General features: G+C 38.5%; 1 protein-coding gene across 2 annotated transcripts in view; it reads left to right on the top strand.

Moving 5' to 3' along the window:
- VAMP7 (vesicle associated membrane protein 7) overlaps window positions 1-24,141 on the top strand; it is a 71,231-nt gene that overhangs the window by 17,355 nt on the left and 29,735 nt on the right. For both annotated transcript variants that reach the window (XM_025988984.2, XM_072743663.1), the window contains 2 exons: window positions 1,802-1,939; window positions 4,383-4,473. In XM_025988984.2, coding sequence (XP_025844769.1) covers window positions 1,802-1,939; window positions 4,383-4,473 — 229 coding nt within the window. The remainder of the gene's footprint in view (window positions 1-1,801; window positions 1,940-4,382; window positions 4,474-24,141) is intronic.

The following is a 24,141-nucleotide window of genomic DNA, read 5'->3' on the forward strand; positions in this document are numbered from 1 at the left end:
ATTTCTGGGTATATGGAAATCAGCTCATTTTGGTAGAGTTTTAGCTTAACTAACCTCTTGCAACTTTTACATTTATCCTATTGTGTAGTAAGAACTGGTCTTCATAATCATGACCCTTTGATATCAAATCCTCTAAAATCTATTTATCTGAAATATTAAAATAAATAGGTTATTTTATTCAATCAGTAGTGAATTTTTTAATGTATACAGACCGTTGGAAAGCAAAATCACAACACATTATGGTCAGCTTTGTCAACCTGTAGTTTACATTGGTTGTTTTTTGAGTATTTTGTAGGTTCTAGACCAAAATGCTCAGTAACTTAACAGCGCCATCAAGGTCATTTCTCTCCTCTGCTATCCTTAGTGTCAGCTTCTTCCTAGATACATTACCCTATGGTTGCATGGAGCCACATGCTTATTTATCTGTGTCCAGAGAAGAGGACTATGTCTTTTCAAATCTCTTACTTTAAGAATGAGGGAAGTTCTCAGAAGCACACCCTCCTCTCTCCTCTTTCAAAGTGAACTTCTTTTCATGTCTTATTGGCTAGGACTGGGTTATATACTTATTTTGAAATCTGTCAGTGACAAGAGGCATGGAATTGGTATGATTGCCATAGGTCAGGGTTTCTAACCTTTATTGTGTCACAGACCCCTTTTACACTCATGGGCCCCTCCCAGGATGTTTTAAAATGTATGAAATACATGATTATAAACAAAATCAATTATATTGAAATACAGTATTCTGAGTAGTTTAAAATCGATGTAGTGATACATATGCCTTTTTATGAATTCATTAAGTAACAAGATCTAGTCATATGTCAATAATGATTTAATGATATTTTGATCTATCTATAACTGATGGTATGTGAAAAAAAGATTTCTGTTGGTGACAGTGTCATGGGTACTGTTTGGTACTATTCTGGTTTGTTACCTACACTCAGATTTGAAATTTAAGACTTAATGTGATTTATTTTCTATCCAAGTGCATGAACCCCTTGAATTTAGATCACTGAGCCCAGTGTAAGAACCCTTAGCTTAGACTAATCATCTTGGCTGAAATGGAGATGAGTGTCAACCATAGTGATCATCCCTGCTTTTTATTCCCTGCTTTCACAGTATTTTCTATGATCAATTTAAAATGATCTTTATTCTCTGGTTTTACAGTATTTTCTAAAATTATTTTAAATATCCAGCTATATCTGAAATGACTGATGTGAAAAGGCTTGGAATAGATGAGAAATATCACTAATTTGAGTTAATCAGAGTTGAGTTTTCTATTTATTGAGTTATAATTGTGTGTGAATACACACACATACTTTTTGACTGGCTGGGATCAGATAAGAGTACATCATTTGATCTTTTCAAGTATGCCATCACAATTTAAAAAAACTCAAAGTTTTTATCAGTAGTGTTATCTTTGTGTGTGAAAGACTGTATTATTATTATGGATTTATTAAGCCTCTTCTTGTGCTGGGCCTTCTAATAGATCCTGTGAAAGATACGGAGGAAATGAAACCCTATTCTTACTCTGAGGAAACTAACCTAGATACTGTTATCTTTAGTTAGCAGTAGTCAAATATATTTGGATTGGACTCTTGGTTCTTTCTTTTAGTACTTGTTTGGCCTTTGCCAAGTTACCTTTTAAGAGCCTTTGTTTCCTAATTGTGAAATTAGGTCAGTGTTCGTTCCCTCTCTTGGAATCATCGCTCAGTAAATGTTATCTGTTCTTATGGTTGTTGTTAATCATCCATATCATCTTTGTTTACTTTCTGATGTGAACTCTGTGTTGGTCTCTTTTCAGGATTTTGAACGTTCCCGAGCATTTAATTTTCTGAATGAGATTAAGAAGAGGTTCCAGACTACATATGGTTCAAGAGCACAGACAGCACTCCCATATGCCATGAACAGCGAGTTCTCAAGTGTCTTGGCTGCACAGTTGGTAAGATCTTTTTCAGGATGTAGTATTTTGATTCATATCTTCTTTATTACCTTGAAGTACTTTGAATATAAGGGACCCTGACCTGCAAATATATTTTTCTGATTGTGCTATTAATGTCAACATAATAAAACTTCCCAGGTAGAAAAATTTTAAATAATCAGTGATACTGTCTATTATAGGTTCAAAGTATCTAGGAATGGGGAAGAACGTTAAAGATCATGTACTTGAGGGGTGCCTGGGTGGCTCAGTGAGTTAAGCATCTGCCTTCAGCTCAGGTCATGATCTCAGGGTCCTGGGATCACGCCCCATGTCGGACTTCCTGCTTAGCAGGGAGCCTGCTTCTCCCTCTCCCTCTGCCTGCCAGAGGGAGGTGCTTGTGCTCTCTCTGTGTCAAATGAAAAAATAAAAATCTTAAAAAGAAGGAAATTAATTCATCAGAAAACAAAAGATATCTACTTGAGCTACCTGTCTAATGCATGAATCCACTCAATATGACAAATGACCTCTTACCTTGTACATTAAACTTCTACCCTCCTATGTGGCAATGTAATTTTTTTGTGTGTGTGAGAGTGCATGTGTGCACAGGCAGGGGCAGTGGCAGGGAGGAGTAGGGGTAGGGCACAGAGAGAGTCTCAAGCAGGCTCCACACTGTAGGGAGCCCAATGTGGGCCTGTCTTATGACCCTGAGATCATGACCTGAGCCTGAAGTCAAGAGTCCAGTGCTTAATGACTGAGCCACCCAGGCTTCCCAAGGCAACTGTAATTTTTGAACAGCTTAATGCAGTCATTTGAGTCTGTTCATCTATATGAATACCTAACGGTCAGCTCAGTGAACCTTTGTGTAAGTATACAGTTGTGAAATACTGCCCTTTTCAAAATACATCTCCATGACCCTAAAAGTTCCTAATGTTCCTTTGCCGTCAGTTCCCTCCCCAGCACTCTGCCCCAGCAACCTCTGCTCTATTCTCTGTCACTGTGAAGTAGTTTTGTCTTTTCTAGAATTTCCTATAAATGGAATTATATATTACATACTTTTCTCGTGTCCTGCATGTTCATGTAAGTGTCTTGGTACTCATTCAGGTTGCATAAATCAGTAGTTCTCTTCTTTTTTGCTGAATAGTGTATGCATACACCACAATTTGTAATAAATCGTCAAACTTTTTTCCAAAGTGGTTGTACCATTTACATTCCCGCCAGCAGTTCTTCTGTTTCTACATTCTTGCCAACGCTTGTTATGGTCTTTTTAATTTTAGTCATCCTAGTGGGTGTGTAGTGATATCTCATTGTGGTATTAATTTGCATTTCCCTGATGACTAATGATGTTGAGACCTTTAAAAATGCTTCCCTTTTAGCCATGAAACTATTTGAGTGCAAAGACATATGTTCTATGATTGTGTTATGAATGAGGAAAAAAAAGAATTCTTGTAATTGAATCCATTTCTTTTTACTTCTTTAAGTATTCTTTTTAGCATTTTTTTGAGTGTTATACTTTTAAATATGTATTCTTCTGGGGGTGAAGTTCTTTTAAATGGTTATAAATCTTGGTCAGTTGCTTTGTCTTATACTTTGCACTAGAAAACATTCATATATGTGAAACTATAAAAACATCAGCAACCAAAAATCTACCAATGTATAGTCAAAGGTAAATAGGGTAAGCTGGCAGCAGTACTTTCAACTTAGCCAGTTTGTCCATAGCTCCATGTCTGTGACCCTCTGAACAAATGTGTGCCCGGATTGTCATCTATAACATAACAGCTGTGAGATAATGATAAGATGGAGATGGAAATGGTAATAAGAGCATCTCAATTATGGAGTTTTTGGGTAGATTAAACAATGTTCTCTCTTTGAAGCATTTAGCACAGTGAAGTGACTGGAATATTGTATATTAAAGGACTTGTGGATAGCTATGGATAATAATTTAAAAATATATACTATTATCAATGTCTTACATTTCTAGATCCTATAAGAAGCCAGTGAAAATAGGATGCATACTCTGATCCCAATAGATAGAAGAGTAGATGCTCAGAGGGTGGGCCAGCCCCTCCTCATCATACCCAAGCAGTGGGGAACAATTTAGAGTACTTTTCCCTGTCCTATTCTCCCTGCCCCAATTATGGTCTTCTTTTTTTCCCTTCTTGTCTGAGCACAGATGATATGAGCCCATACTTCTGCCCCAAGAGTCTCAGATATATATATGGATGGATGGATAGATAAAACAGGTCGATTATAATACATTTACTTTTATTTCATTTTAAAAAATATTTTATACTATAAGACTTACATAGTAACATTTTTTAATGCTGCCTGATAACAATTTTTAATGAAATTGCATGTATCTTTTGTATCATTACAGGCATAATTTAATAGCATTCCTCAATGTCATTCCTTTTCATTTAACTATTGTAAATAATGTCTGAGTAAGTTAAATCTTCTTTTCTTTTAGAAGCATCACTCTGAGAATAAGGGCATAGACAAAGTGGTGGAGACTCAAGCCCAAGTGGATGAACTGAAAGGAATCATGGTCAGAAACATAGGTATGTTTCATGGTATAGTCTGCATGCATATGGGCAAAAATGATAATAGATTACTTGATTGGGATCCAATTATTCTTGAAAGGCTGAAATAGTACTTCCTTATTCTTAGTTTTGGAAACTAGTTATTAGCTGAAATATGAAATTACCTATGATACCGTCTCCAGTATGAATTGTGTTTTCTTAGTACTTATGACTCTTCTCCATTCTAATTTGTTCGTTGGCTTAGCAAGACTAATTTCTGAGACTCTTACAACATTTCAGCAATTAAAAATACCCAGATAGCTGATATTATCAGTAGATTCTTAAAGTATAACTTTTTGACCTCCTCAGAAAGTCTGTAGCTCTTGACTGAGAGAAAGAATTGGTCCAAAAAACCGTTGTACTCTTCAAAGAATGAACTATGATATAAATTCTGTCAGCCTATGAATATTTTGTCAAGCTATTTAGCACGTTAAAATAACCCAGAGAAATGCATCAAGTTTATGTTTTATGCAGTTGAATTTAGATTTAGGGTGATGCTAGTTTTTTAAAAGCACTCCTTCTCTATATGTAGTCCCTGGGCCAGCAGCATCAGCATCTCTTAGGAACCTATTAGAAATGCAAGTTTCTAGGACCCACCCCAGAGCTATTGAATCTGAAACTCTGCATGGGTCCCAGCAATCTGTTTACACAAGCCTTCCAGAGGATTTGAATGCATATTTAAGTTTTTTAAGGGAAATAACTCAGATAATAACTCATACTAAAAAAGTGAAAATGATTATATTGTCATTTTATAAGATTTTTGAGACATTGTCAAATTTCATAGATGCCAATGAACTTATAATCTTGGAATTACTGTTTGAATCACTTGTACATTTATTACTAGAACAGGTACAAGCTATAAAGACATTTTAGAAAAGAAATGCTCTACGTCTCAGATTCATTTCGATTTAAAAAATTTTTTTATCTCTCTCTATATATTATAATAATAATTCATATTCACTTTTGTTGAGGCAATATAATATAGTGACCAAGATTTGGAGTCATATGTGCCTGAGTTTGAGTCCTGATTTCACTTGCAACCTACTGTGAACCCTTGGTCAATCCTCAACTTCTCTGAGCTTTGTTTTCTAATCTGCAAAAAGGAGATGGGTTAGGGTTAGTGTTACTGTATGTAAAGCATCTTGTACAGTGCCTGGCACGTCGTAAGATTGAAATCATCATTAGCTGTCATTAAACTACTTTATGCCCACATAGTGTTTCATTGGGCTAGATCATAGGTTATGAATCATATCTGTATTTTGGACCCTTTGGTTCTTTAGAGAGGTGTTACTCAGAGTACTGTTTTACAACCGGATGAAGAACTTGCACCGGCACGTCAGTCAGTGCTGTGCTTCCTTCATTGAGAATGTCTTGTTATGAATGTGCCAGCTGGCCTGAACTGTGTGCTTAGAGACTTAGTTGAAGCAGTAGCAGACACTTAGGTAGCACTGATTTAGAGGTTTGTGTTGTAATGACAGTACTGCTATAAATGGTTTTGGGCCTATTTCTCTTAATTTTCTTGAGATTAATTCCCAGGAACAAGATTGATAAGCAAAAGGGAGAAACATTTTTTTTAATTTTTATTTTATTTCCAATTAATTAACATACAGTATAATATTAGTTTCAGATGTACAATATAGTGACTCAGCACTTCCGTATAACACTCAGTGCTCACCACAAGTGTCCTCCTTAATCCTCATCAGCAATGTAACTCATTCTCCCACTCTCCCTCCCCTTTCGTAACCATCAGTGTGTTCTCTAGAGTTAAGAGTCTATTTCTTGGTTTGCCTCTGTTTCTTTTTTTTTTGTCCATTTGCTTGTTTGTTTTGTTTCTTAAATTCCACAAACGAGTGAAATCATATGGCGTTTTCCCTTCTCTGACTTACTTTGCTTAGATTATATATTCTAGCTGTATCCACATCATTGCAAATGGCAAGATTTCATTCTTTTTCTGAAGGCTGAGTAATATTTTATTGTGTATATACCACCTTTTCTTTGTCCATTCATCAGTCGGATATTTGGGTTCTTTCCATAATTTGACTATAGTAGATAATGCTGCTATAAAAAGTGGATTGTGTGTATCTCTTCAAATTTGTATTTTTGTATTCTCTGCGTAAGTAGTAGTGCAATTGCTGGGTCATCGGGTAGTTCTGTTTTTAACTTTTGAGGACCCTCCATACTGTTTTCCACAGTGACTGAGTTTGCATTTCCAATAATAGTGTGAGAGGGTTTCCCTTTCTCCACATCCTCACCAACATTGTTGTTTCCCCGTGTTGTTGATCTTAGCCACTCTGATTGGTGTGAAGGGATATCTTATCATGGTTTTGATGTGTATTTCTCTGAAGATCAGTGATGTTGAGCATAAAAGGGAGAAACAAACAAAACAAAAAAAAGGGAGAAACAGCTCTTGATATGTTTGTCTCTTGGCTATTTGAGGTAATTTCTTCTTGTTGACTTTAGTTTTAATTGTATGTCTAGATACAGACTATAGCACCTATTGAATAAACTACTAATATTTCTTTTCCATCTGTTTTTGGTTACCAAATATATTTATTTTACCTTAAAGTGAATCAGCCAACTGCTACAGTTTTGCTTATTGCAAATGCGTAAGGTTCTCAGAAAGTGAAACTTTTAAGTCAGCTTCTTTTAAATGACTTACTTGTTTTTAGAATTACTGAGATATCAAATTAAAATTTAGCAAAAGCATTTCTAATCATCTCCCTTTGATTTTTTAAACAGCTTTATTGAGATAAAAATCATATGTCATACAATTCACCCATTTAAAGTATAATATCCAGTGGTTTTTAATCTATTCAGAGAGTTGTGCAACCAATTTGAAAATATTGCCAACTTTGACAATATTAAACTTCTGATCCATGAACATGAGATGTCTTTTCATTTACTTAGGTCTTCTTTAAATTTTTCAATGATATTTTGTAGTTTTTGGCATATAGATCTTAGATGACAAAGACTTTCTGCTTGACCAAATGTTAGACCATCTCCTCTGAGCCCTCTATTTGGCTAGGCCTGATTCTTGGGCTGTGTCAGGTCTACCTGAGCCAGTCTTAAGTTAATCTCCTACCCTTGATATCTGATCACCATTGATAGCTGATCAGGTTCCTCATCCTCTCCCTTTGATGTATAAGTTCTTGGCTTGCCTTTAGAAAGATTATTTTAGGCTAGTTTAGACCTACCCTTGATTTTTTTGTCAGTAATTTTTCATCCACTGACTACCCTCTCGCTCTGCTTGTTGGCTAATAAATCTTTACCTGTCCTTATTTTTTTTAATTTATTGAGATGTAATTTACATAAACACTGTGTGAGTTTAAGGTGTGCATGTTGACTTATGTATTACATTATGATAGCCACTTTTACTTCTAGCTGACACCACTATCACATCATGTAAATTGTCATTTCTTTTTTGCACTGAGAAAATTAAAGATGTAGTTTCTTAGCAATATTGAAGCGTATAATACAGTATTGTTGACTATGATTGGTGTGCTGTACACTGGATCTCCAGAATTTATTCATCTTCTGGTTGCAAGTTTGTACCCTTTAACACTATCTCTGCACTTTGTCCATCTCTCAGAGCCTGGTAACCACCATTCTATTCCCTGTTTCTACAAATTTGGCATTTTTAGATTCTTATATTACATGTAAGTAATATATAATATATGTCTCTCTCTGGCTTATATCACTAACATAGTGCCCTCAAGATCCATCCATGTTGTCACAAATGGCAGGATTTCATTCTTTTTTGGGGCTTGATAATATTCTGTTGTATATGTATACTTCATCTTCTTTATCTGTTGATGGACACTTAGGTTGTTATCACATCTTGGCCGTTGTGAATAATGCTGCATTAAACATGAGAGTGCAAGTATCTTCTCAATATCCTGTTTTTATTTCCTTTGGGTGTATACCCAGAAGTGGAATCGCTAGATCATATGGCAGTTGTATTTTTAAGTTTTTGAGGAACTTTCATACTATTTTCCATAGTGGCTGCACCAATTTATGTTCCTACCAACAATTCATAAGGGCTTCCTTCTCTCCACACCCTCACCAACATCTGTGATTTCTTGTCTTCTTGATCGTAGCTATTCAAATGGGTGTGAGATATCCACAGTATCTCATTGTGGTTTTGATTTGCATGACCCTGATGATTAGTGATGTTGAGGAACTTTTTGCGCGTCCGTTGGCCATCTGGATGACTTCTTTTCAGTACCTTTTCTGTTCCTCTACCCATTTTTAATAGTGGGTTTTTTTGTTGTTGATTTTTTGTTTGTGTTTTACTGAGTTGTATGTATTCCTTATTGATTTTAGATATTAACTCCTTATCCAATATATGGTTTATTTTTTTTTTTAATTTTTATTTATTTATGATAGTCACAGAGAGAGAGAGAGAGAGGCAGAGACAGAGACACAGGCAGAGGGAGAAGCAGGCTCCATGCACCGGGAGCCCGACGTGGGATTCGATCCCGGGTCTCCAGGACCGCGCCCTGGGCCAAAGGCAGGCGCCAAACCGCTGCGCCACCCAGGGATCCCCAATATATGGTTTATAAATATTTTCTCCTATACTGTAGGTTACCTTTTCATTTTTGTTGATTGTTTATTTTGCTGTTGCAGAAGGTTTTTAGTTTGATATAGTCCCACTTGTTGAATTTTGCTCTTATTGCTTGGGCTTTTGGTGTCCTATCCAGAAAAATCATTGCAAAGACCAGTGTCAAAAAACTTCTTTCCTGGGGGATCCCTGGGTGGCTCAGCGGTTTGGCGCCTGCCTTTGGCCCAGGGAGCGGTCCTGGAGTCCCAGGATCGAGTCCTGCGTTGGGCTCCCGGCATGGAGCCTGCTTCTTCCTCTGCCTGTGTCTCTGCCTCTCTCTCTCTCTCTCTCTCTCTCTCTCTCTCTCTCTATCATGAATAAAAAAAAAAACAAAACTCCTTTCCTGTTTTCTTCTAGGAATTTAATGGTTTTAGTCTTCGAACTTAAATCTTTAATCCATTTCAAGTTATATTTTGGAGGATTGTATAAGGAATCCAATTTCAGTTTCCTGCATGTCATTTTCTAGTTTCTCAGCACCATTTGTTGAAGAGACCATCTTTTTCCTAGTGAGGGTTCTTGGCTCCCTTGGAAAAATCATAGTCAACTGTATATGTGGGAGTTTGTTTCTGGGATCTCTGTTCTGTTCCATTGGTTCATGTGTCTGTGTTTATTCCAGTACCACACTGTTTTAATTAGTATAGCTTTGTAGTATAGTTTGAAATCAGGAAGTGTGATGCCTCTGGCTTTGTTCTTTCTCAGGATTACTTTATCTATTTGGGGTCTTTTGTGGTTCCATAGAAATTTTAGGATTGTTTTTTTCTATTTCTGTTAAAAATGCTTTAAGAATTTTGAAAGACATTGCATTGAATCTATAGATGGCCTTGGGTAGTGCGGCCATTTTATTACAATTAGTTATTCTGGGGGCACCTGGGTGGCTCAGTGGTTAATTGTCTGCCTTCAGCTCAGATCGTGATCCCGGGATTCTGGAATCGAGTCCCACATTGGGCTCCCCACAAGGAGCCTGCTTCTCCCTCTGCCTATGTTTCTGCCTCTCTCTCTCTCTGTCTCTCTCATGAATGAATAAATAAAATCTTTTAAAAATTAGTTCTTCTGATCATTGAACATGAGATATATTTACATTTGTTGTGTCTTTAATTTCTTTCGTCAGTGTCTTATAGAGTTCATTGCAGAGATCTTTCACCTACTTGGTTAAATTTATCCATAAGTGGGACGCCTGGGTGGCTCAATGGTTGAGCATCTGCCTTTGGCGCAGGCTGTTATCCTGGATTCCTGGGATTGAGTCCTGTATCCGGCTCCCCGCGGGGAGCCTGCTTCTCTCTCTGCCTGTGTCTCTCTGCCTCTCTCTCTCTCTCTCTCTCTCTCTCTCTCTCATGAATGAATAAATAAAATCTTAAAAATTATTCATAAATATTTTATTCTTTTTGATGGTATTATGATCGGGATAGTTTTCATTATTACTTTGTTGGATATTTTATTGTTAGTATATAGAAATTTAACTGATTTCTGTATATTGATTCTATATCCTACAACTTTATTGCATTTGTTGATTAGTTCAACAGTTTTTTAGTTAACTCTAGGATTTTCTGTATATATTATCATATTATCTGCAAATGATGCTAGTTTTTCTTCTTTTCTATTTTGATGCCTTTTATTTCATTGTCTTGCCTGATTGCTCTACATAGGACTTCCAGTACATAGCAGTGGTGAGCATGGGCACCTTTGTCTTGTTCCTGATCTTAGAAGAAAAGCTTTTAATATTTCACCATTGAGTATGATGTTACCTTGGAGTTTGTCATATCTGACATTTATCACGCTGAAAAATGTCCTTCTGTACTCAGTGTGGGGATTTTTATTATGAAAATGATGTTATGTTTTGTAAAATGTTTTTCTGCATCTATTGAGATGATTATAAGTTTTGATCTTGTATAATATTAATATGATTTATCACATGTATTGAGTTGTATTGGTTGAACCATTCTTATATGCCAGGGATAAATCCCACTTGGTCATGGTATGTGATCATTTTTATGTCATGTTGAATTCAATCTGCTAATATATTTTCGAGAATTTTTGCATCTGTGTTCATGAGGGATATTGGTCTATAGTTTTCATGTTGTGTCCTTATCTGGATTTGGTATCAGGGTGATGCTGGCCTTGTAAAATGAATTTGGAAGTATTTCTTCCTCTTTGGTTTTTTTGGAAGAGTTTGGGAAGGTTTGGCATTTTTCTTTATATGTGTGATAGAATTAACCAATGAAGCCATCTGGTTTTGGGTTTTTCTTTGATAGGAGGTTTTTGGTTACAGATTCAATCTCCTTACTCATTATGGGAGTGTTTAGAATTTCTATTTCTTTCTGATTCTGTCTTGGTAGGTTGTATGTTTCTAGGACTGTATCCATTTCTTTTAGGTTAACAAGTTTGTTGTCATATAATTGTTCACAAGAGTCTTTTATAATCCTGTGTATTTCTGTGGTATCAGTTGTGATGTCTCCTCCTTCTGATTTTATTTGAATCTTCTATTTTTTCTTAGTCTAGCTAGAGGTTTGTCAATTATATCTTTCCAAAAATGTAGCCATTAGTTTTATTGATCTTTTCTATTTTTCTGGTTTCTATTTTATTAATTTCCACTTTGGTCTTTGTTTATTTCCTTCCTTACACTAACTTTGGGCTTGCTTAGTTTACTCTTTTGTTTCTAGTCCTTGAAGGTTAAAGTTAGGCTGTTTGAAGTCTTTTTGTTTTCTTAATATATGGATTTATCACTATAACCTTTTCTTACAGAACTGCTTTTGTAGCATCCCATGTGTTTTATTATGTTGTGTTTCTATTTTCATTGGTTTCGAGCTATTTTTTGATTTTCCTTTTGTTTTTTTTTTCTTTGACCCATTGATTGTTCAAGAATGTGTTATTTTCCACATATTTATAGATTCTTCAGCTTTCCTCTTATTGATTTCTAGTATCCTACTACTGTGGTTGGAAGAGATAACTTGGTATGATTTCAGTCTTCCTAAATTTGCTAAGACTTGTTTTGTGTCCTATCATATGATGTATCCTGGAGAATGTTCCTTGTGCACTTGAATGTGTATTCTGCTGCTGTTTGAGGGAATGTTCTGTGTGTGTCTGTTATGACCACTTTTTATAGTTTAAGTCCAATGTTTCCTGGTTGATTTTCTGTCTGGATGATCTAGCCATTGCTAGAAAGGGGTGTATTGAAGTCATCCACTATTATTGTATTATTATCTGTTTCTCCCTTAAGATGTCAGTATTAAGATACTTAGGTGATATTGTATGCATATATATATATTTTTTTAAGATTTATTTTTATTTTAGAGAGAGAGAAAAAGAGTATGTGAGTCGGGGGGAAGGATGGAGGGAGAGGGAAAGAAAATCCCAAACAGGCTCCCTGCTGAGCATGGATGCCCATGTAGGGCTCAATCCTGCCACCCTGAGATCATGAACTGAGCTGAAATCAAGAGTTGGACACTTAACCGACTGAGCCATCCAGGCACCCCTGTGTGTGTATATACTTAAAATTGTTATACCTTCTGAATGAATTGACCACTTTATTATTATATAATGACTGTATTCATCTTTTTTTTTTACCATTTTTGTCTAAGTATAGCTATGCCCACTTTCTTTTGGTTTCCATTTGCACGGAATATCTTTTTCCATCCCTTCATTTAACCTATGTGTGTACTTAAATCTACAGGGAGTCCCACATAAGCAACATATTGTTGGGTGTTTTTTTTTTTAATCCATCCAGCCACTCTGTGCCTTTTGATTGGTGAACATACAGTTAGGGTACGTTCTGAAATGTAAAAACCTACTAATTCCATCCTATTCATTGCTTTTCTGGATGTTTTATAGTTTCATTGTTCCTTTTTCCTTCCATATCTGCCTACCTTTTTATTTTTTTCTTTTGTTTATTTTTTCCCACAGAATATAGTGTGTATCCCAGAAAATATATGTAGTTTTTAATTGAAATATAGTTGACGCACCATGTTACATTAGTTTCAGGTGTGCAGCACCGTGATTTGACAATTATATACATTAGGGAATGCTCACCACGTTAAGTATGGTTACCATCTGTCACCATAGAAAGTTATTATATTATTAACTATATTCCTTGTGTTGTACTTTTCATCCCTATTATTTATTTTATAACCTGAAATTTATCCCTCTTAATCCCTTTCACCTATCCCCAATACCCCTCCCCTCTGGCAGCCACCAGTACATCTGTTTCTGTGTTTGTTTTTGTTTCTTAGATTCCACATATAAGTGAAATCATATGGTGTTTGTCTTTCTCTGTTTAACTTACTTCACTCAGCATAATATCCTCTGGGTCTATCTATATTGTCCTGAATGACTGTGTACCTTTTAAAATTGGTAATGTTTTGGGATTGTGTGTTCCATTTCCCCTTTCTTTGTCTTTTGTGAATCTATTCTAGGTTTTGCTTTGCAGTATTCATGGGGCTTACATAAACCGTCTAATAGATAAAACAGTACATTTTAAGGTGATAGCAACTTAACTTTGCATACAAAAACTCCACCTGTTTACTCCCCTTTTATACTTTTAGTGTCATGATTTTTTTCTATTGTGTATTTGTTAAAAATTTATGGTAGCTGTAGATATTTCTAACACTCTTCCTTTAACCTTTATACTATATAACTAAGTGCTGAACGCACATCCTGTTATAGAATGAGAGTTTTCTAAATCTGTATATTTAACCTTTACCAGTGCATTATATACTTTTGTATGTCTTCATGTCACTAATTAGTGTCTTTCCCTTTTAGTATTTCTTGCATAGCAAGTCTAGTGGTGATGAACTCCCTTAGCTTTTATTTTTCTGGGAATATTTTTATTTCTCCTTCATATCTGAAGGATAACTTTATCATATAGAGTATTCTTTTTATTTTTTTAAGATTTTATTTATTTATTCATGAGACACAGAGATAGAGGCAGAGACACGGGCAAAGGGAGAAGCAGGCTCCACACAGGGAGCCCGATGTGGGACTCAATCCTGGGACTCAGGATCGCGCCCTGGGCCGAAGACAGGCACCAAACCACTCAGCCACCCAGATGTCCCCATATAGAGCATTCTTATCTGGAAATTTTTTCTTTCAATACTTTGGATATGTTACTCCACATTCACTTCTGGCCTAGGGTCTCTGCTACAAAATCCACTCATAGCCTAATGGGAATTTCTTTGTAGATTACAATTTTGTTTTTCCTCTGGCTGCTTTTAAGAGTCTCTTTTTATCTTTGATTTTTGACAGTTTTATTATAATGTATCCTAAGAAGGTCTTTTTGCTTTGAGATAATAGGGTGATCTCTTAGCTTCATGAACTTAGATGTCCAGGGGGAAGTTTTCCATTATTATTTCTTTAAATAAGCTTTCTGTCTTGTTCTCCCTCTTATGTCCTTCTGGAACCCTAGTTATTATAATATTTGTAGGTTTGGAGTCCAATTGATCATACAGGATTTTTTGGTTATTTTTCATTACTTTTTTTAAAAAAGAGTTTTTATTTATTTATTCATGAGAGAGAGAGACAGAGACAGAGACGCAGGCTGAGGGAGAAGCAGGCTCCATGCAGGGAGCCGGACATGGGACTTGATCCCGGGTCTCCAGAATCACGTCCTGGGCTGAAGGTGGCGCTAGACACCAACTTCGATCTCTCTTCCCATTTCCTGCCAAGCTTTTATTTATTTATTTATTTATTTATTTATTTATTTATTTATTTATTTTTATTGTTTTTAATTTTTTTGCAAGTTTTATGGAATTTTATTTATTATTATTATTTTTAATAAATTTATTTTTTTATTGGTGTTCAGTTTGCCAACATATAGAATAACACTTGCGAAGCTTTTAAAAGACCAGCATGGGGACACCTGGGTGGCTCAGGGGTTGAGCATGACATTCTGCTCAGGTCATGATCCCCAGGTCTTGGGATTGAGTCCTGCATCGGGCTCCCTGCAGGGAGCCTGCTTCTCCCTCTGTCAATGTCTCTGCCTCTCTCTCTTTGTCTTTCATCAATCAATAAATAAAATCTTAAATAATAAAAAGCCAAAAAAAAAAAAAAGAAGCTTCTCCCTCTGCCTGTGTCTCTTCTTCTCTCTCTCTCTCTCTCTGTGTATGCCTTTCATGAATAAATGAATAAAATCTTTTTTTTTTAATTATTATTTTTTTATTTATTATTTATGATAGTCACAGAGAGATAGAGAGAGAGGCAGAGACACAGGCGGAGGGAGAAGCAGGCTCCATGCACCGGGAGCCCGACGTGGGATTCGATCCCGGGTCTCCAGGATCGCGCCCTGGGCCAAAGGCAGGCGCCAAACCGCTGCGCCACCCAGGGATCCCTATAAATGAATAAAATCTTTAAAAAAATAAAATGTTTAGTAGTTACCCTTAGGTAGGAAACAGCATTTGTGGCCCTATTATCTGGGGTTTTCTCCAACCTTGTCTGGATAGTCTGGCTCCATGCTTCTTACTTGCTCCTGTAGAATTCTTAAAAGCTTTTATGTCTTCTCTGGACTTAACAACTTGCCATGCTGGCTGCCAGAAACCTCTTGGTTTCCAGGTTAAGTTTATGGTTTCTCCCTTGCCCACAGACCCTGCCTCCCAGATATTCTGGGAGTACTACATTTAATTGGAGCTCACTCTTGCCACTCCACTTGGGAGCATGCATAAGAAGCTAGCCACAGAGGAGGAGGAGGTGACTGTGGGACTGGTGAAGGAATCATTGGGTGAGGGTCTCCAGAGGCTTGGGGGTGGACTTCCTGCTTAAGTCCTGAGCACAGCTATCAGGAAGTATTTTCTTTTAATGTCCTGTGATATTTTTATTGACCTCGTTCCTGATCTCCTCCCTGCCCCCAGTCTTGGAGGTTCTGCCTCACTAGTCTAGGTGCTGCAGGCGAGAAATGGCTTTCTCCAGTAGCTTGTCACATAGCTGGAGTAGCCACGTATTCACTCACTGTTGTCCCTTTCCCCTGGGGGAGAGATTGCCAACAGCTCCCTCAGCCCTGTGGTGTGTCACCTTTGGGAAGGGTCAGTGCTGGAAAAATTCTTGATGCTGTTGTCAATGAAGTTTACACTGCCATGATGCTGACATCACCCCACTTGTTGTACTTAGGGTTGAGCTCAGTTTGAGCTCTTGCCTGTTATGATCATCTTAACTGCTGTTGTATAACTTTTCTCTCATTTTTTGGATGGTTCATTAGTAATGTGTAGAAATACAGTGGATGTTTGCGTATTGATTTTGTATTGTGCAACGTTGCTGAAATTTTTTTGATCAGTTCTAGCTTTTTAATGTGTTCCTCAAGATTTTCTATATACAGGGTATTAGGTTCTACCAGGTACTTTTTGCATCTATTGAAATAATTGTGTGGATTTTGTCCTTTATTCTATAAATACAGTATCTCACAATATTTGGGTTTTCGTTATTAAATCAACCTTGCATTTTTTTAATAAATTAATTTTTTATTGGTGTTCAATTAACCAACATACAGAATAACACCCAGTGCTCATCCCGTCAAGTGTCCACCTCAGTGCCCGTCACCCATTCAACCCCACCCCCCACCCTCCTCCCCCTCCACCACCCCTAGTTCATTTCCCAGAGTTAGGAGTCTTTATGTTCTGTTTCCCTTTCTGATATTTCCCACACATTTCTTCTCCCTTCCCTTATATTCGCTTTCACTATTATTTATATTCCCCAAATGAATGAGAACATATAGTGTTTGTCCTTCTCCAATTGACTTACTGCACTCAGCATAATACCCTCCAGTTCCATCCATGTTGAAGCAAATGGTGGGTATTTGTCGTTTCTAATGGCTGAGTAATATTCCATTGGATACATAAACCACATCTTCTTTATCCATTCATCTTTCGATGGACACCAAGGCTCCTTCCACAGTTTAGCTATTGTGGACATTGCTGCTGTAAACATCGGGGTGCAGGTGTCCTGGCGTTTCATTGCATCTGAATCTTTGGGGTAAATCCCCAACAGTGCAATTGCTGGGTTGTAGGGCAGGTCTATTTTTAACTCTTTGAGGAACCTCTACACAGTTTTCCAGAGTGGCTGCACCAGTTCACATTCCCACCAACAGTGTCAGAGGGTTCCCTTTTCTCCGCATCCTCTCCAACATTTGTGGTTTCCTGCCTTGTTCATTTTCCCCATTCTCACTGGTGTGAGGTGGGATCTCATTGTGGTTTTGATTTGTATTTCCCTGATGGCAAGTGATGCAGAGCATTTTCTCATGTGCTTGTTGGCCATGTAGTGTATTCCTCTGTGAGATTTCTCTTCATGTCTTTTGCCCATTTCATGATTGGATTGTTTGTTTCTTTGCTGTTGAGTTTAGTAAGTTCTTTATAGATCTTGGAAACTAGCCCTTTATCTGATACGTCATTTGCAAATATCTTCTCCCATTCTGTAGGTTGTCTTTTACTTTTGTTGACTGTATCCTTTGCTGTGCAAAAACTTCTTATCTTGATGAAGTCCCATAGTTCATTTTTGCTTTTGTTTCTTTTGCCTTTGTGGATGTATCTTGCAAGAAGTTACTGTGGCCAAGTTCAAAAAGGGTGTTGCCTGTGTTCTCCTCTAGGATTTTGATGGACTCTTGTGTCACATTTAGAGCTTTCATCCATTTTGAGTTTATCTTTGTGTATGGTGCAAGAGAGTGGTCCAGTTTCATTCATCTGCATGTGGATGTCCAATTTTCCCAACACCATTCATTGAAGAGACTGTCTTACTTCCAATGGATAGTCTTTCCTGCTTTATCGAATCTTAGTTGACCATAAAGGTCAGGGTCTACTTCTGGGTTCTCTATTCTGTTCCATTGATCTATGTGTCTGTTTTTGTGCCAGTACCACACTGTCTTGATGACCACAGCTTTGTAGTACAACCTGAAATCTGGCATGGATATGCCCCCAGCTATGGTTTTTTTTAAAATTCCCCTGGCTATTCGGGGTCTTTTCTAATTCCACACAAATCTTAAAATAATTTGTTCTAACTCTCTGAAGAAAGTCCATGGTATTTTGATAGGGATTGCATTAAACGTGTAAATTGCCCTGGGTAACATTGACATTTTCACAGTAGTAATTCTGCCAATCCATGAGCATGGAATATTTTTCCATCTCTTTGTGTCTTCCTCAATTTCTTTCAGAAGTGTTCTATAGTTTTTAGGGTATAGATCCTTTACCTCTTTGGTTAGGTTTATTCCTAGGTATCTTATGCTTTTGGGTGCAATTGTAAATGGGATTGATTCCTTAATTTCTCTTTTTTCAGTCTCATTGTTAGCGTATAGAAATGCCATTGATTTCTGGGCATTGATTTAGTATCCTGCCACGCTACCAAATTGCTGTATGAGTTCTAGCAATCTAGAATTGGTTCTAGCAATCGTGGAGGCTTTTGGGTTTTCTAAGTAGAGTATCATGTCATCGGCGAAGAGGGAGAGTTTGACTTCTTCTTTGCCAATTTGAATGCCTTTAATGTCTTTTTGTTGTCTGATTGCTGAGGCGAGGACTTCCAGTACTATGTTGAATAGCAGTGGTGAGAGTGGACATCCCTGTCTTGTTCCTGATCTTAGGGGAAAGGCTCCCAGTGCTTCCCCATTGAGAATGATATTTGCTGTGGGCTTTTCGTAGATGGCTTTTAAGATGACGAGGTAAGTTCCCTCTATCCTAACACTCTGAAGGGTTTTGATAAGGAATGGATGCTGTATTTTGTCAAATACTTTCTCTGCATCTAATGAGAGGATCCTATGGTTCTTGGTTTTTCTCTTGCTGATATGATGAATCACATTGATTGTTTTATGAGTGTTGAACCAGCCTTGTGTCCCAGGGATACATCCTACTTGGTCATGGTGAATAATTTTCTTAATGTGTTGTTGGATCCTTTTGGCTAGTATCTTGTTGAGAATTTTTGCATCCAAGTTCTTCAGGGATATTGGTCTGTAATTCTCCCTTTTGGTGGGGTCTTTGTCTGGTTTTGGAATTAAGGTGATGCTGGCCTCATACAACGAATTTGGAAGTACTCCATCTCTTTCCATCTTTCCGAACAGCTTTAGTAGAATAGGTATGATTTCTTTTATAAACGTTTGGTAAAATTCCCCTGGGAAGCCATCTGGCCCTGGACTCTTGTGTCTTGGGAGGTTTTGGATGACTGCTTCAATTTCCTCCCTGGTTATTGGCCTGTTCAGGTTTTCTATTTCTTCCTGTTCCAGTTTTGGTATTTGTGGCTTTCCAGGAATGCGTCCTTTTCTTCTAGATTGCCTAATTTATTGGCGTAGAGCTGTTCATAATATGTTTTTAAAATCGTTTGTATTTCCTTGGTGTTGGTAGTGATCTCTCCTTTCTCATTCATGATTTTATTAATTTGAGTCTTCTCTCTCTTTGTTTTAATAAGGCTGGCTAATGGTTTATCTATCTTATTAATTCTTTCAAAGAACCAACTCCTGGTTCTGTTGATCTGTTCCACAGTTCTTCTGGTCTCGATTTCGTTGAGTTCTGCTCGAATTTTAATTAACTCTCTTCTGCTGCTGGGCGTAGGGTCCATTTGCTGTTTTTTCTCTAGCTCCTTTATGTGTAAGGTTAGCTTTTGTATTTGAGTTCTTTCCAGTTTTTGAATGGATGCTTGTATTGCAATGTATTTCCCCCTCAGGACTGCTTTTGCTGCATCCCAAAGATTTTGAACGGTTGTATCTTCATTGTCATTAGTTTCCATGAATCTTTTTAATTCTTCCTTAATTTCCTGGTTGATCCTTTCATCTTTTAGCAGGATGGTCCTTAACCTCCACGTGTTTGAGGTCCTTCCAAACTTCTTTTGTGATTTAGTTCTATTTTCAAGGCATTATGGTCTGAGAATATGCAGGGGACAATCCCAATCCTTTGGTATCAGTTCAGACCCGATTTGTGACCCAGTATGTGGTCTATTCTGGAGAAAGTTCCGTGTGCACTTGAGAAGAATGTGTATTCAGTTGAGTTTGGATGTAAATTTCTGTAAATATCTGTGAAATCCATCTGGTCCAGTGTATCATTTAAAGCTCTCGATTCTTTGGAGATGTTGTGCTTAGAAGACCTATCGAGGGTAGAAAGAGCTAGATTGAAGTCACCAAGTATAAGTATATTATTATCTAAGTATTTCTTCACTTTGGTTATTAATCGGTTTAAATATTTGGCAGCTCCCACATTCGGGGCATATATATTGAGGATTGTTAAGTCCTCTTGTTGGATAGATCCTTTAAGTATGAGATAGTGTCCCTCTTCATCTCTCACTATAGTCTTTGGAGTAAATTTTAGTTTATCTGATATAAGGATGGCTACCCCTGCTTTCTTTTGAGGACCATTTGAATGGTAAATGGTTCTCCAACCTATTATTTTCAGGTTGTAGGTGTCTTTCTGTCTAAAATGAGTCTCTTGTAGACAGCAAATAGATGGGTCCTGTTTTTTATCCAGTCTGAAACCCTGCGCCTTTTGATGGGGTCATTAAGCCCGTTCACGTTCAGAGTTACTATTGACAGATATGAGTTTAGTGTCATCATGATACCTATTCAGTCCTTGTTTTTGTGGATTGTTCCACTGGACTTCTTAAAGGGGAATTTTAAGAGTCCCCCTTAAAATTTCTTGCAGAGCTGGTTTGGAGGTCATATATTCTTTCAGTTCCTGCCTGTCTTGGAAGCTCTTTATCTCTCCTTCCATTCTGAATGAGAGCCTTGCTGGATAAAGTATTCTTGGTTGCATGTTCTTCTCATTTAGGACCCTGAATATATCCTGCCAGCCCTTTCTGGCCTGCCAGGTCTCTGTGGAGAGGTCTGCTGTTACCCTAATCCTCCTCCCCATAAAAGTCAGGGATTTTTTGTCTCTTGCTGCTTTAAGGATCTTCTCTTTATCTTTGGAATTTGCAAGCTTAACTATTAAATGTCGAGGTGTTGAACGGTTTTTATTGATTTTAGGGGGGGGATCTCTCTATTTCCTGGATCTGAATGCCTGTTTCCCTCTCCAGATTAGGAAAATTTTCAGCTAGGATTTGTTCAAATACATATTCTGGCCCTCTGGCCCTTTCGGCGCCCTCGGGAACCCCAATTAAACGTAGATTTTTCTTCCTCAGGCTGTCGTTTATTTCCCTTAATCTGTCTTCATGGTCTTTTAATTGTCTGTCTCTTTTTTCCTCAGTTTCCCTCTTTGCCATCGACTTGTCTTCTATGTCACTCACTCGTTCTTCCACCTCATTAACCCTCGTCATTAGGACTTCTAGTTTGTATTGCATCTCATTCAATTGATTTTTAATTTCTGCCTCATTGGATCTAAATTCTGCAGTCATGAAGTCTCTTGAGTCCTTTATGCTTTTTTCTAGAGCCACCAGTTGCTGTATAATAGTGCTTCTGAATTGGCTTTCTGACATTGAATTGTAATCCAGATTTTGTAACTCTGTGGGAGAGAGGACTGTTTCTGATTCTTTCTTTTGAAGTGAGGTTTTCCTTCTAGTCATTTTTCTCAGTGCAGAGTGGCCAAAAACAAGTTGTATTGGGAAAAGGAGAAAAAGAGAGAGAGAAGGAAAGAAAAGAGAAAAAGAAAACAAGAAAAAGAAGGAAAAAAAGGAAAAAAGAAAAAGAGAAAGAAAAAGAAAGAAAGGTGAAAAAAAGGGGTGGGGGAAGCAATCAGAAATCAAAAAGAAAAACAAAAAAACAAAAACCACGGGGGAGTATCTTCTGATTCTGTATACTTTAAGTCTCTTGACTTCCCCTGGAACTGGTCCGTCTAGCTGGTCTTCTGGGGGAGGGGCCTGCTGTGCTGATTTTCTGGTATCTCACTTGGGGGAGCTGCTCTGCCCCTGCCTGGTGCAGGGCTCAGTGGGGGTTGTTCACCCTGTGAGGCCCCAGGAGGAACAACCCCAGTGGCGGGGCCAGCTCTGCAGCCCTGGAGTCAGCCCCCGCAGTAACTCCGGGCCTCTCTGTCTGCAGGGCCTGGAGGCTCTGGGGCGGGGCCGCTGATGTGCTCAGCTCGGGGCAGGAGTGTCCTCGCTGTCCTGAGCCCTCCCGGCCTCTGCCTGTCCCGGGGGGAGGCCGGATCCTGGGCTGTGTCCCGGCGCCCTGTGCTCCGGGGCCTGCGCTGTTGGATTCGCGCTCCCGCCCCGCACCCCTGTCAGCGGAGCCCCCGCCCGAGCCCCTCCGAGCTGCTCCAGGTCCCACCATGTGCGCTGCAGCCCTTAGGGAGCTCGGCGCACTCTCCTGAGCGTGCAGGTGCCTGTTAGTGTCCAGGGAGCCCGAGGGCATCCCCGCCCTCCTGGGGTCCTGCTCTAACTCCCTGCGGGCCCCTTTCCACCCGGGAAGGTTGGTGCAGCTCCTGCTTCTCCAGGACGGGGCTCTCCTGTCCTGGGGACACTCGCCCCGGCCTCAGCCCGGCTCCTCGCGGGGCCCCTCCCCCCTTGGAGGCCTTTTGTTTATTTCTTTTTCCCCGTCTTCCTACCTTGATAGAAGCGCGAACTCTTCTCACTGTAACATTCCAGCTGGTCTCTCTTTAAATCTCAGGCCAAATTCGTAGATTTTCAGGATGATTTGAAGGTTATCTAGGTAATTTGGTGGGGACAGGTGACTTGGGGACCCTCCTCTTCCGCCATCTTGCCCCTCCTCTCAACCTTGCATTTTTTAAATAAACGCCACTTCATCATGTTGTATAATCTCTTTAATATATTGCTAGATTTGTTCTATTTTTTTTGAGATTTTATGTCTAAATTTAAGAGATATTGATCTGTTTTTCTCTTGTATCTTTTTTTGAACTTAAATTAATTGACATTTGGTGTATTGTTGGTTTCAGAGGTAGAGGTCGGTGACTCGTCAGTCTTAATAACACCCTGTGCTCGTGACATCCCATGCCCTCCTTCATGCCCATCTCCCAGTGACCCTGTCCCCCCACCCCCCCTCCAGCGACCCTCAGTTTGTTTCCTTTGATCAAGAGTCTCTTGGGCTTTGTCTCCCTCTCTGATTTCGTCTTGTTTTATTTTTCCCTCCCTTCTCCTGTGGTCCTCTGTTTTGTTTCTTAAATTCCACATATGAGTGAGATCATGTGATAATTGTCTTTCTCCGATTGACTTATTCACTCAGCACAGTGCCCTCTGCTTCCATCCATGTTGTTGTAAGTGGCAAGATCTCTTTTTTTGTTGGCTGAGTAATATTCCAGTGCGTGTGTGTATGTGTGTATACACTACCTCTTCTTTATCCATTCATCTGTTTATGGACTTCGGGCTCTTTCCATAGTGGCTATTGTGGACATTGATGTGATCAACATTGGGGTGCAGCCAAATAGCTTTGGCTATTTTGGCCATTACTGCAGTCAACATTGGGGAGCAGGTGCCTGTTGGATCACTACATCTGTATCTTTGGAGCATATACCTAGTAGTGCAGTTGCTGGGTCGTAGGGTAGCTCTATTTTGAACTTTTTGAGGAACCTACATACTGTTTTCCAGAGTGGCTGTATTAACTTGCATTCCCACCAGCAGTGTAAGAGGGTTCCCTTTTTTCTGCATCCTTGCCAACATTTGTTGTTTCCTGTCTTGTTAATTTTAGCCATTCTGACTGGTGTGAGGTTGTATCTCATTGTGGTTTTGATTTGTATTTCCTTGATGCTGCATGACATTGAGCACTTTTTCACGTGTCTGTTGGTCATTTGTGGGTCTTTTTTTTCTGAAATTTCTGTTCATGTCTTCTGCCCATTTCTTGGCTGGACTATCTGTTCTTTGGCTGTTGAGTTTGATAAGTTCTTTATAGATTTTGGATACTAGCTCTTTATCTGATAAGACATTGGCAGAAAATCTTCTCCCATTCTGTCAGTTGTCTTTTAGTCTTGTGTACTATTTCCTTTGCTGTGAAGAAGCTTTTTATCTTGATGAAGCCACAGTAGTTCAATTCTGCCTTTGTTTCCCTTGCCTTTGGAGACGTGTCTAGCAAGAAGTTGCTGTGGCCGAGGTCACAGAGTTTGCTGCCTGTGTTCTTCTCTAGGATTTTGATGGAGTCTTGTCTCACCTTTAGGTCTTTCATCCAATTTTAGTTTATTTTTGTGTTTGGTGTAAAAAAATGATCCAGGTTCATTCTTCTGCCT

Source organism: Vulpes vulpes, chromosome X, assembly GCF_048418805.1.
Source record: "Vulpes vulpes isolate BD-2025 chromosome X, VulVul3, whole genome shotgun sequence".
Lineage (NCBI taxonomy): Eukaryota > Metazoa > Chordata > Mammalia > Carnivora > Canidae > Vulpes > Vulpes vulpes.